We start from the raw sequence: 13,605 nt of genomic DNA on the forward strand, positions 1-13,605 counted from the left end.
GTGTTATGAAAAATTAAATATACATCCCTCTCCTTATTATTATGTCTTCAAATTGCATCTGAAGACCTTTGCCTTTGACCGTGCCTAAAGTTATCTCCCCTCTCTCCCCTGCTCAGGGCAAGCTCTGCGATTGCAATCCTAGACGCTACTCATGTGAAGGGCGCTATACAATGCAAGTTGTTGTGGTTAACAACAACTTGTAGAGTCGTGTAGCTCAGTGGTTAGAGCACTCGCCTGGCAAACGAGAGACCTGGGTTCGATTCCCGGCAGAGTGAAAACTTGGGCAAGTTTCCTTACTCCAGACGCCTGATAATAATCCCTTCAAGAAAGAAAAATAATAATAATTTGTCACTCAATCCACTCTGTTTGTGGGACACTGCTGTGCGCAATTGGCTGCTGCGTTTCGTCCAGAAAATATCCAGTCACTTCACTTTACAGTATATTCTGTGAAGTGCTTTGGGACGTCTAGAAGACGTGAAAAGCGCTATATTAAATGCAAGGATTATTATTATTATAACAGAGCTGGAAAGATTTGCAGTAATTTTAAACTTGTGCTGAAACATACAGTACAATTGTATACAAAATAAATTGTGAATGAAAACTTCCCAATTTCCAAACATTCACCAAATCCACTACACCAAATTCTTCGCCCATGTATTTTCTCAGTACAATTCCCTTCAGGTCCCATTTTGCTAACTTCAGCTGTGACCTGATGTTAATAATCCCCTTTGCCATCTATGTTTCCATCTACAAAATGTTGCATCTTTCTCCCTGATGCCATTTAACAAGGATGCAACAAGATAGAGTGCAAAATTCCTCTTTATGCTAATTGTAGTAATAATGTAGAACTGTGTGAACCAAGGCTGAAAGTTGGGCCATTACATATTTCCCCCACCCAAAAGATCATGTAAAAGAAGCAGATGAAAAAAGTCAATTCATCATGTTCAGCATAGATGGATGCCAAAATTTGTAAGCTGTTTTTGAAACTTTTTAAATTGCTTGGGACAGAGGAGTGAATGGTGCTGTTTATCTATTTGCAGGTTATATGGCCATTTATTTCCTTCCTCCAGGGTCAAAATGCCAATAGTGCACCAACGGAATACAAGGATTAGATTGCATTCATTCCTCTAATTAATTTAACATGGCAAAAATGTCTTCTCATTGCAGCATTCATGATTACTTATAATGTTAACGATAGGGAGAATTCTGACAACAAATACTGAATTAGACTCTAGCACTGAATATAATATTATCATGGTTGGTTGTCAAACCTTCCATTTGTTTGGCTGACATTGCATTGTTGCTATTGCACCTCTCTTAACAAAGAGAGCTAAACAGATCTTCACAGTCAAGTTTTTATCATTACTTCAATGTTGATGTGAAAAGTAAAGTCCAAACCCAGAGAAGTCATACTGTTACCTAAATAATTATTTTAGCTTCCAGCTGAAGGAAACTGATTGAACATACGATATAAGTCTTGATCTTATTTTTACAAATCTTTGCTGAAATTGGAATTTGTTGGAGATTGTGGTCATACTGAACTTCCTGCCTGAAGTCAGTAAAGTTGTTTGTGCAAATGACATTGGGCTCATTTCCCTTTGGGCTGTTAAATGTTCTATGGACAGTCTAGGAACTTTGAATGGATCATTACGAATATTATTAAAGATTCAATCAGATGTCAAGCTATTAATAACATTAGAAAAGCAGACATCCAGTTTCAGTACTGAGTGCATAGAATCCTGAAATGAAGTGTGTTTGTTTGTTATCTCTGATTTAACATGAAGTGTAGCGGAAAGTATACATCAAACTTCACATCATTATACTGTTGATTTGGGTTTCTTTTCATCAAATTAGTTTTAAAGACTATATCGTGTATATGCATTAGTAAAATAGTAAAATACTCTTGTGTTGTTTAACAAATAAAAGTTTACTCCAGAGGCAGGCTTAATTGGGCATAGGTAGACTTCCATAAAATTCACTTTATGCAGGTTTCCTTTTGTAGAGAACCAATTCTACCTAAATCCCTGGATATGTTCATCAAAATAGAAAGTGAATAGAGCAATACATATTTAAATTGTGAGAAATAATTCTCTATCAACATTTGTTTTCAAGTCTAATACAATACAATGAGCCTGTACTGATTCTGAACAGTTGTATTCCTACAGCAGGCAGGTGACAGAGTGCCTGTTGTGAAGCGCAGATGAACTTGAAGAGATTGATAATAATAATAATAATCCTTGCATTTGATATAGCGCTTTTCACGTCGGGAGGACGTCCCAAAGCGCTTCACAGAACACACTGTAAAGTGAATTGACTGTATATTTGTGGGCGAACGCGGCAGCCAATTGCGCACAGCAATGTCCCACAAACTGTCGTGGATTGAAAATGACCAATTTATTATTGTTTTGGGTTTTTGAGGGATTATTATTAGGCATGTGGAGTAAGGAAACTTGCCCAACGTTTCACCCTGCCTGGAATTGAGTGCTTGGAAAGCGAGTGCTCTAACCACTGAGCTACAGATTGTTTAATCTGGTGGAGATTGGAATTAAAAAATGTTGCACTCCGACGTAGTACAGTCCTGGAAATCACTGATAATATTTCAATGTCTCCTCAATGGATGGGAGGATCAGGAAAGGATCAGAAAAGGTTAGGGAGTGAAACAGCGAGAGTGGCCTGTGATGCTCCCGTGTCGCTGCTCTCTGTGGGGCCACACCAGCAGATGGGGGTCAATTACTGGTGTCGCCGCAGTTTGCAATGCAAGAATTATTATTATTATTATCTGAGTCGCTCATTTTCATGTGAGATCCGTGAGAGAGATCGTTGCTATTTAAGAGAGAGAGAGAGCACAGGCTCTGGGGTCTGTCTCCACACCCCCCCCCCCAAATAAATTGCAGGTCAATGGTGCTCAAGGCTTAAATGAAGTCTGTGCCTTCCCTTGCGTTTGCATCGCAGATCCCTGTTCTGAGTTCAACTCAATATTAATAATAAATAATAATAATACGGTTATTGCAGCAACCTGTGGCCAAACCTGATTGAGCTGTGCTCCTTCATCCCCCCCCCCCCCCTCACCCTGTTACCACAGTCTGGCTGATTGCTAACCGGCTGCAGCACTCCTGGGCGAAGGTGGGGAGCGATGGCGGGGTAGATGGGTGGGTGTAGGTGGGGGTAGATGGGTGGGTGTGGGTAGATGTGTGGGTGGGGGTAGATGGGTGGGTGTGGGTGGGGGTAGATGGGTGGGTGTGGGTGGAGGTAGATGGGTGTGGGTGAGTGGGTGTGGGTAGATGGGTGGGTGTGGGTGGGGGTAGATGGGTGGGTGTGGGTAGATGGGTGGGTGTAGGTGGGGGTAGATGGGTGGGTGTGGGTGGGGGTAGAGTGTGTGGGTGGGGGTAGAGGGTGTGGGTGGGGGTGTGTGGGGGTGGGTAGAGGGTGGGTGTGGGTGGGGCTGTGTGGTGTGGGTGGGGGTAGAGGGGGGGGTGGGTGTGGTTAGAGGGTGGGTGTGAGTGGGGCTGTGTGGGTGGGGGTAGAGGGTGGGTGTGGGTAGAGGGTGGGTGTGGGTGGGGCTGCGTGGGTGTGGGTGGGGGTAGAGGGTGGGTGTGGGTAGAGGGTGGGTGTGGGTGGGGCTGTGTGGGTGTGGGTGTGGGTAGAGGGTGGGTGTGGGTGGGGCGGTGTGGGTGGGGTAGAGGGTGGGTGTGGGTTGAGGGTGGGTGTGGGTGGGGGTTGAGGGTGGGTGTGGGTGGGGGTAGAGGGTGGGTGTGGGTGGGGTAGAGGGTGGGTGTGGTGGGGGTAGAGGGTGGGTGTGGGTGGGGGTAGAGTGTGGGTGTGGGTGGGGGTAGAGGGTGGGTGTGGTGGGGTTGTGTGGGTGTGGGTGGGGTAGAGGGTGGGTGTGGGTGGGGGTAGAGGGTGGGTGGGTGGGGGTAGAGGGTGGGTGGGGTAGAGGGTGGGTGGGGGTGGGGGTAGAGGGTGGGTGTGGGTGGGGCTGTGTGGGTGTGGGTGGGGCGGTGTGGGTGTGGGTGGGGCGGTGTGGGTGTGGGTGGGGCGGTGTGGGTGGGGCGGTGTGGGTGGGGCGGTGTGGGTGTGGGTGGGGCGGTGTGGGTGTGGGTGGGGCGTGTGGGTGTGGGTGGGGGTAGAGGGTGGGTGTGGGTGTGGGTGGGGCGGTGTGGGTGGGGCGGTGTGGGTGTGGGTGGGGCGGTGTGGGTGTGGGTGGGGCGGTGTGGGTGTGGGTGGGGCGGTGTGGGTGTGGGTGGGGCTGTGGGTGTGGGTGGGGCGGTGTGGGTGTGGGTGGGGCGGTGTGGGTGTGGGTGGGGCGGTGTGGGTGTGGGTGGGGCTGTGGGTGTGGGTGGGGCTGTGGGTGGGGCGGTGTGGGTGTGGGTGGGGCGGTGTGGGTGTGGGTGGGGCTGTGGGTGTGGGTGGGGCTGTGTGGGTGGGGCGGTGTGGGTGTGGGTGGGGCGGTGTGGGTGTGGGTGGGTCGAGAGATAACACGGGATCTGGAACAGAGATCGTTTAGTGTCGGAACTTGGTCCGTTCAATGAAAGACGCCAAACCCACTGTAGTGCTGAAATTCAATCCAAACGCGATCGGGAGCAAAACCACGTTGGGAACGAGGGATATATATACATATATACATATAAAATATATATAGTGTTTTTTTGGGGGGTGGATAACAAAAACTATTCCTTTTTTTAATCTCTCCTCCTCCCCCAAAAAAATATTTGTATAAACGTAAATGTATATATATATAAAGCCTTTAAAACATGGACTTGGGGGGAAAAAAAGGTGTTGTCAGCCAATGGGAGTGAGAGTGAGTGAGTGAGTGGAAGTGACAAGTGGAGAGAGCGAGAGAGTGAGTGTGTGAGTGAGTGTGTGAGAGTGTGAGTGTGTCTGTGTGAGTGAGTGTGTGTGTGAGTGTGTGAGTGAGTGTGTGTGAGTGTGTGTGTGTGTGTGTGTGAGTGAGTGAGTGTGTGTGTGAGTGTGTGTGTGAGTGTGAGTGAGTGAGTGTGAGTGTGTGTGTGAGTGTGTGTGTGTGTGTGTGTGAGTGAGTGAGTGTGTGTGTGAGTGTGTGTGTGTGAGTGTGAGTGAGTGAGTGAGTGTGAGTGTGAGTGAGTGAGTGTGAGTGAGTGTTCGTCTGGGGAACAGCGCCTCGAACCTGATGGCTTCGCGCTGTGGGGGGTGTGGAGGGTTAATGTTGGCTGAGATTTTTTTTTCCCTCTTTGAAGAGCTTTCATTGACAGCAAATCGGTTTGTTTCCATCCTCCCCGTTGCCGTCAAAGAAGTGCATACCCACCCCCCAACACCCCCCCCCCCCCCACACACACACACACACTCCATCCCTCCCTCCCTCCCTCCCTCTCTCTCCTATCCCTCCGCTGGAGCTGCGCCCTCGTGAAGACCCGCAGTGTGGAGTGGAGTGGAGTGTAGAGTGTAGAGTGGGAGTGAGGGGTGTAAATGGCTTTGGAAGACCAGCGCGACAAGAACATGTCTTTCACGCAGATGGTGATCGAGGAGGACTCCATGAGGAACGGGCGGGGGCTGTCCGACCAGTGGGCCGACTCGGTGGTGGTCAGACCCAGGACCACCGAGAGGAACATCACCGTCCACAAGAGGCTGGTCCTGGGTTTCGCCGTCTCGATCCTGACCCTCATCGTGGTCACCATCATCGCCGTCCTCCTGAGCGTGAAATTCGAGGAGTGCCCCCACGAGAGCAGCAACAGGGCGGGTAACGGCACCGGCACCGGCACCGGGACCGGCACCGGGCACCCCCCGGGCAGGTCCAACCTGACCAGGGAGAGGGAGAGGGAGAGCCCGGGTGAGGCTGGAGGGCCACCCTGGACCCGTCTGAGATTGCCCACCGCTCTGAAGCCCCGTCACTACGACCTGAGGACCACCGCTTCCATGGACAACTTCACCTTCTCGGGGGAGGTCAGCGTCCAGATCGAGTGCCTGAACTCCACTCGCTATATGGTCCTTCACGCCGACAGACTGGTGGTCCAGGGGGTGCGGGTGTCCCCCGGGTCCCTCCCCGGGTCCCTCCCCGGGGCCCTCCCCGGGGCCCTCGGGGTCAGTAAGTACTTCTTGTACCCGCAGAACCAGGTCCTGGTCATTGTGCTGAGGAGGGAGTTGGAGGCGCAGAAACTTTACACTCTGAGGATCAAGTTCAACGCCAATATCGCGGACGAGCTGCTCGGCTTCTTCCGCAGCTCCTACGTGACCCGGGAAGAGAGAAGGTGAGACCACCGGCAGCACAGGGGGGGGGGGAGGGGTAGGGGAGGGGGGAGGGGAGGGGTGGGGGGGGGGGGAGGGGTGAGGGGGGCAGAGCCCTTCCGAAACACATCGGGAACTCATCCAAACCGCGATGTTCAGTCACTTTGGATCTGTCGGGGTTTTACTGCACACAACACACACACCACACACATACAACACACACACACATACAACACACACATACAACACACACACACACACACCACACACACACAACACACCACACACACCACACACAACACACACACACCACTCACACACAACACACACACAACACACACACACACACCGAGGATTAATCCCAACTCAGTCGTAACTAACGCGATGCTCAAGAAAACTCCACACAGGGGTTGTGTAGATGTGATATTGTGTGAAAAAAAAAGGCTGTTGGTCCCACCAGAGGATAACGCACCATCATCACACGCCTCTCTATACTGTTCGGTCAGCCGGGTGGGTGTCTGCCACCTGGGGAAACCCGTCACCCCTTTGCTTAAGAGTAGCCAAACCAAACCGAGCCTTCCACGCCTCCCACCCACACATGGACAATCCCAGAGATAGATTGCTGGAGTGGACCGCGCGCCCTCTCCCGGGAGGGATGCGTCCGCCGACACGCAGGCGCGAGGTGAATTGAATTTCTGGCCCATTCAAGCGTTAAAGGAAAATCGGTCATAATTCATTCGACCCTCGCGTGCCTTTAAAAATATATATTTCTTACACTACATAGAAGCTGAATTTGATGAAAACTTTTCTGAGCGGAGAGGCTGCTATGACTTGTAAACAACCTTGCCCATAGATGGCTGGCAACGGTCTCTGAAAATGGGTAAAGTTTTTCTCCAACATCAATCAGCTTTTCAACACGCAATGCTAACTGAGAGCGAGCGTCCATTCCTATCACTGTTGAGTGGCCTAATGTGTTTGTGCTTTCGAGAGGCCAGTGTTCAATTAATTCGTGGATCATTTCTGCTAGTGATACTTTTGAACAATTGAAAACACGTTCATCAAGTAATTGGTTCATACAGTGATTAGAAACTGAATAACAATAAACCCCAGTTTGCAAACCAACTCTTCCAAGTGCTCTTGCTGCTTGGTGTAAAATTTGGTGAAATTACTTTTACTGCACATGTTAATGCGAAATGATGGTTTGCAACACATTGATGTACAGAATGACTGCTGCATTCTGCACATCAGAGCATTTCAAATGATCATTCTACCCCAACGCCAAATGTGCAGTATAACTGGGCATTAAGTTCACTGGACTCTAAGGCTCTTGGTTAAAGCAATGTCTCACATTCACGTAACGTGGCATTTTCTTTGCATGCAAATAATTTAGTGTACGGTATGTAGTGAAATGTAATTGTACTTGATACACAAACATAAACCTCACACTTATTATTTAATTCTATAAAAGAGCTTGAGTGAAGTAATATGACAGGCAGGCTTAGTGGTGACATAAAAGTATGGAATTATGTAAATACTTCTCCACAGTAGATTTAGTATTTTTAACACCTAATTTCTTTTGCACTGGGTTTAAGTGAAACATAGCCATTTCGGTTATGTACACATCTGACTATAAGTATTTTAGCCTCCATCCCAGCCAGTTGCCTATAATGAGATTCTACTACAAATTTATCTGCAGTGTGCTAAAATAAAGGTGTTGGATTTTCAAGTATTTTTAAAGTGATTTAGAACAAACATAATCTTTTTTCGACTTGTATTGCATAATAAACCTCCGTGTTGCATGCTGTGAAAATTATTATGCTCATTGATTTAAGTCGTTCATTGCAGTTGATGTTTCACTCTATTGTTACGTGAGACAAAGGTGGCAACATTTTTCACAAACAAACAAGTCAATTTTGTTTTAAAGGCCAATGTTCTATATTAGAATGATTTACTTAAACAGTTGATGGTTTATTTGGTTTCTGACATTAAATATATTTTTACTCCAAGAGCATTTCATACAAAATGAAGCATGACTGCTTTAAATGGCGAAACACCAATCTTGTGTTAATTTGAACACAGTTCAAATAACTTTTTAGATTATGGAATAACATTTTCTAACATTTTATTGGTACCTTGGCTCATGCAGCTGTTGAAGCAGCTGTGTGTGTGGGTGCATAATAACTATGCATTCTGGTGGCATTTGTATCTCCAGTTTGCTTGACAAATGTGGTAATACATCATCGCTGTGCATGCTCCAGTTTGTCCTGTTTTAAAATAGTTCATTTGGTTGACCCCTTGGAAGCAGAATGTTTTAGGTTCGAGTCTCAGTCATTGTACCGAGCTGTTCACCCATTCAAGTGAACAAATTGATCGGTATGTTTAGAGTTTTCCCCTTTGAAATAGGGAAAAATAGCAAAGAAGGGTCTGCTGGCTCTGAGGAAACATGGCAGGTACAGTAATACAAAGCAATAGTTGACCAACTCATTATTGAGTCTTGGAGATGTGGAAATGTATTCAAACCTATCAAACATCTTATGGGTCAGTATCCTGATAGTGAGTGTGAAAGTTGCCCAAATAATACACCTCAACCAAAGTACATTAAACCATTGGGTTCAAATGTGAGATTGTTTTTAATGAGATTCCGTCATAAAGCATCTCATTAGAATCTTTGCTCTGGACGTAGATCAGGTTGAAGCTGTGCTCCCAGTTCCCACCATTCAGCGTCATGTACTTCCGATTATCAGAAGGAGTTCTCATTTGCCTAACAAGGATCCCGCAAAGAAATACCACAAATTAGACCAAACTGTGAACATGTTTTATTTATTTGGATTATCAAATTCACCAGATAGAGGAGAAGAGATGCCTCTGGCATATAAGGACATGTTGTAATATAAAAATTATTTGCTGGGTGGTGAGGGGGTGGGGTGGGGGAGTGGTTGCGGGGCTAAACATTAACTCACTCTCTCTTTATTTTCCTTTCCTGATAATTTCTCGAATTTTAATCTTGCTGTGGTTGAATTTTCTGGCATGCTCTGAGGGTTGGCATTAGGGGGTGGGATGATTAGTTGGGCTATTGCTGTTAAGTGTCACTCTCTTCTAAACCCTTTGGATCCAGAATGTGAATTACTGTTGAAAGAAGCAACCAAAGAAGTGGAACTGTTTGCTGTGATTCTCAGTAAATTGGTTCTGGGCACTATTCTTTCCTCTCTGGAACCAGAGTTTGATTCTAGTCAGACTTAGGAGAAGGACATCTGCTTCCTCTATTAGCCGCAAAATTTCTGTGTGAAAAATAAGACTGAACTGTCTCATTGCAGGTTCTAGTGGGCATCAGTCCTTTTGAAGAAAACTGTCCAGAATTTGACGCTACTTGTTTAGCACAAATAAATCAGTCTGACTGTGGGGCATAGAATGGACACACTTACACTCTTCTATGTGTTGGTACTGAATATCAGCTGGAGTGCTTAATGCCAACATTGGGTGGCCAAATTGCAGAAAGCATTCAGTTCCCCAGCATTGATACCTTCCACCTTTATGAACCACCAAATTTAAGCAGAAAGGAGTTATTTACTCCCATATCTCCCTGCATGTTCCTCATTATTATTGCACTTAGGAGCTAAATGGAACAGAATAGATGTACAACATTCTGATTATGTTGCTCCACTTCACTTCCCCCAAGGGACGTGTTTAAGTGCCTGCTCCAGAACAAGAAGTGTAACAATTAACTGTCTTTAGCTTTTGATAAAATAACATACATATCATTTTCTGAATTTATTGTAAAGTGTTAGGTGAAAGGCTCTCTAGGAATTTGATGTTCATTTGATAAGGATGTGTAATTCATTTATGGTTACAGTTATGAGTGAGTGTTAAATACCCTGATGGCCTCAGTGTCCAAAAGTGGCTTGTAGTGAAGGGACATGGTGAAAAACTATTGGCTGACAGTGTGATATAATGCCCTTATCTGAATCTTTGAAGCAATTGGTTATTTATGGAACAGCTGGGCCATTTGTTTACCAGTTCAAGCCATCAACCAAAGTTAATGTTTGTTTCATTGCCGTGGTGACATGTACTTTACAGTGTTACAAGCTTATAGTATCCACTCTGCTGTGCACTAAGGCTGTTGTCTGAAGGCCAGGTATCTGAGTGTATGAGAATGAATTACCAATGTGATTTACAGTGCATTAGGATGCTTGAAACCAAACTCAAAGACGATTGAAGTCTGCAGGCAAAACGTTCTTATATTTAACAACACGTACAACTGGTTGTGCATTTGTATTATTTCCTCATTTGTGTGTGCAAATTTTAAATGTACTTGCTGCCATACCAAGCCCAGTTCCCTTTGCCTGTTTGCATTGCAAATGCCTGCAGGCATTTAATGGTGTAAATGGTGCGTGATGAATTCTGTACAGGTTCTCTATGTGTGATTGTGATCAGGGTGCGCTCAGGCCTATCCGCATCATGCAGTGGACAGATGGTTTGCTTTTTAAACAGAAGGAAAATAAAGGCAACAGATTTCTACCCATTTCTAGGGTAACGTCTAACCACTGACTGTAACATTTTGCTGGCAAATTGAATAAAGAGAAGAGCACAAACAGATGGAAGAATGAGTCTAAACCCAAATCCTATTTTCTTGGCAGTTTGCAAAACGCCATTGATCCATTAAAATAAAACATTTATCTACTCTTTGTACATTTGTACATAGTGCACTGTGTACACTGTGTAGATCAAAAAGACTAATGTATATGGTTTGTAGACACAATTTTTACCATCAGTGTCTTGGGATGTCCTCCTGATGTAAAAGGCGCTATACAAATGTAATTTGTTGTTATTTGTTGTTTTAAATCTACACAGGTAAAGATGGAAACTGCTGCAGATCAGCATTTCAAATATCCTATTTGGACGACTGGCAGAAAATTTTAAGTCATTATTTCTTTTATTGCAATGTAATAGTACCAAAGCATACAATGGGATTGTTTAGGATTTCACACAGTCAACATTCCCATTTGACACAATGGCAAATATTATGTTTATGGTCCATCCTTTAAAATCAGTTGTGGCCCCATAGCACTGCTGCACAAATGACCTGAGAAAAGCAATCCATGAGATGGTATTGATGTTTGTGAAATACTACTGAAAAACATCACATCAAAGACCAGTGTGTCTTTCATTGTAGTTTAATGTCTCTACAAATTCATTAATTTAGGTGTCTCAGTGAACGTCCTGAAAACCAATTAAATCTTCTTTAAAAAGATCCTTTGCTTTGTGTTCCAATCCCTTCATGGTATCGTCCTACCCTACCTCTCTGATCGCCTGCTACCTGATCATCTTTTGGTTTGCAAACATGTCTATAGCAATTCATTTTGCTCTAGCATGTGCAGTTTATTCATACCTATTACCTTTTCATCACCCCAATGTTTTTTGGGCTGTTCCATTATAAACAATGAAAGAAGTGACCACCAAAAGATTGGTTGAAAATAAAGATATTAAAGTAGGCTTTAAAGATAGGATTGGAGGGTTTGGAGTGAGGGATTCTGAGATGAAGCGTGGGGGTAGAAGGCTGAAATCCAACCATCGATTGTGGGGTAGATTAGGTCAGGCAGGGAACATGAAGCAGCCTGGAGTTTGCTGAGTGAAGAAATGGCTGGGGTGCTGGGGTAGCAGGAGATCAGAGAGGTAGGGTAGGATGACACCATGAAGGGAATTGAACACAAAGCAAAGGATCTTGAATTCAATTTGCTGGGAGATGGGGAGCCTGTGGAGCAGAGCAAGGACAGGAAACACCAGACACGGGTCTTAGTGTGGGAGAGAACATGAGCTGCAATGTCTGGCTGGTCTGCATCTTGTGTAGGGTGGAGTTGAGAAGTTTAGTAAGGAAGACATTTGAATAGTCCAGCCTGGACATGAGTAAGGTGTGAATAAGGGTCTGAGTAATTCAGGTAGAGAGGTAGTGGCAGAGGTGAGCAATGTTGCAGAGATGAGGCAAAGCCAAGTGAGTGAGAGCTCAAAAGGAGGGCTTAAAGGATATTTGTGGGTCGAACAGGACATCAAGGTTTCGCACTGGCAAAACATTTCTTAAATCTATTTCTGGTCTTAGGGGGTAAGCTTCATAATGCATCACATATAAGTATGTATGATTAGAAATGTTACCTAAAGAAGCCATCGAATATCTAGTGTATCAGTATTGCTAAGAATTGTTCAGCTCTTCAGTTTTTATTATTATTATTATTTTGTTGCAGGAAGAAGACTAGTTGTGCATTGCCCAGTTAATTTTATTACCAATGATTGAACCTGATTAGAAGAGAAGCATTGTTACATTGTGCTCTCAAGAACTATTTTTAGAATAATGTTGTTGCCAAGGTGGTTGTTAGCCACTGGAATGAATACGAAGATAAAAACAATCAAAAACATCAAAGTAGTATTTCATAGTGCACTTATTTAAGTAATTACCTGTTCAGTATTTATCGTGTTTAAAAAATACATGCAATTTATTTGTATAGCTGTTGAAAGCTAAAATTTGCTCTGATTTGTTTCTATAGAAACTGGCTCTTTTTGCTGCACTATAATAATGATAATATTCCTTAAAGCACTCAACTTTAGAGACAATGCATATTTAAATGGAATGATAGCTCACTGTTGTAAACATTGAATCTGTATAATCTTTTATCCAGAATGAACTGCAATCTTGTGATCTCAATACCCATTAAAATTTATTCATTATGTTTGCTTTTACTACTTCTGAATATCTCAGCCTTTTAATAGTCAGGCACACCCTTTTCCAGATACTTTATATGGTTTAAACATTTTATCTTTGATCCCCTTTTTTCCTTATATCCTAGATGCCCTGTTGTTTCAAAGTAGTGTGCATTTTCCTCAAATCATATCTAATTTATCCCATTAACCTTGCCAAATCTCTGCAGTGCTTTCCTTTCCAATACAGTGGGCCAATTAATCTTTGCTAGTTTCTTTCTCATAAAATCAGTGTTTACTCTTCTGAAGTCCAGCACTATAATTCTATTGTTGGTGCTAATGCTCATCAATCTGTTGAATCTTAGCACTGTGTAGCTGAATAATCTTGGTAGTTCTTATAATTTTCTGGTTGGTACTAAATCTTTTCTACCATCTGCTCAGATCCACTGATTCCCATCTGCAGCAGATAGCATCTTAGGACAACCCGAATAAGTACATTTGATGCCCTCAAGGGCAACTCTTGTTAATCTCTCTGTTCCCTAATTTCCAGTTCATTACAATACTCTATGATCACAACTCTGCCTATAGTGGCTGCCATCCCAATTGACAAAAAGGTCACTGTCAACTGAATGACTTTCCATTGTGGTCAATATTGTTGCTATTAAGCAACAATTCTACAATAATAATTATTATTATAGAATGGCTGAAAGATGGGCTGCTGAT

At 44.5% G+C, this 13,605-nt stretch overlaps 1 protein-coding gene and 1 non-coding gene across 2 annotated transcripts in view; both read left to right on the top strand.

Moving 5' to 3' along the window:
• The first annotated feature begins 206 nt into the window (after positions 1-206).
• Positions 207-275, top strand: trnaa-ggc. The gene has a single exon. It is a non-coding gene; the product is annotated as a tRNA-Ala (tRNA).
• A 5,117-nt stretch (positions 276-5,392) lies between these two features.
• Positions 5,393-13,605, top strand: part of LOC103185331 (thyrotropin-releasing hormone-degrading ectoenzyme) — a 54,088-nt gene continuing 45,875 nt past the window's right edge. The window contains exon 1 of the mRNA XM_042335971.1: positions 5,393-6,221. Coding sequence (XP_042191905.1) covers positions 5,443-6,221 — 779 coding nt within the window. The 5' untranslated portion in view covers positions 5,393-5,442. The remainder of the gene's footprint in view (positions 6,222-13,605) is intronic.

Source organism: Callorhinchus milii, unplaced genomic scaffold (genome assembly GCF_018977255.1).
Source record: "Callorhinchus milii isolate IMCB2004 unplaced genomic scaffold, IMCB_Cmil_1.0 Scaffold5, whole genome shotgun sequence".
NCBI classification, from domain to species: Eukaryota; Metazoa; Chordata; class Chondrichthyes; order Chimaeriformes; family Callorhinchidae; genus Callorhinchus; species Callorhinchus milii.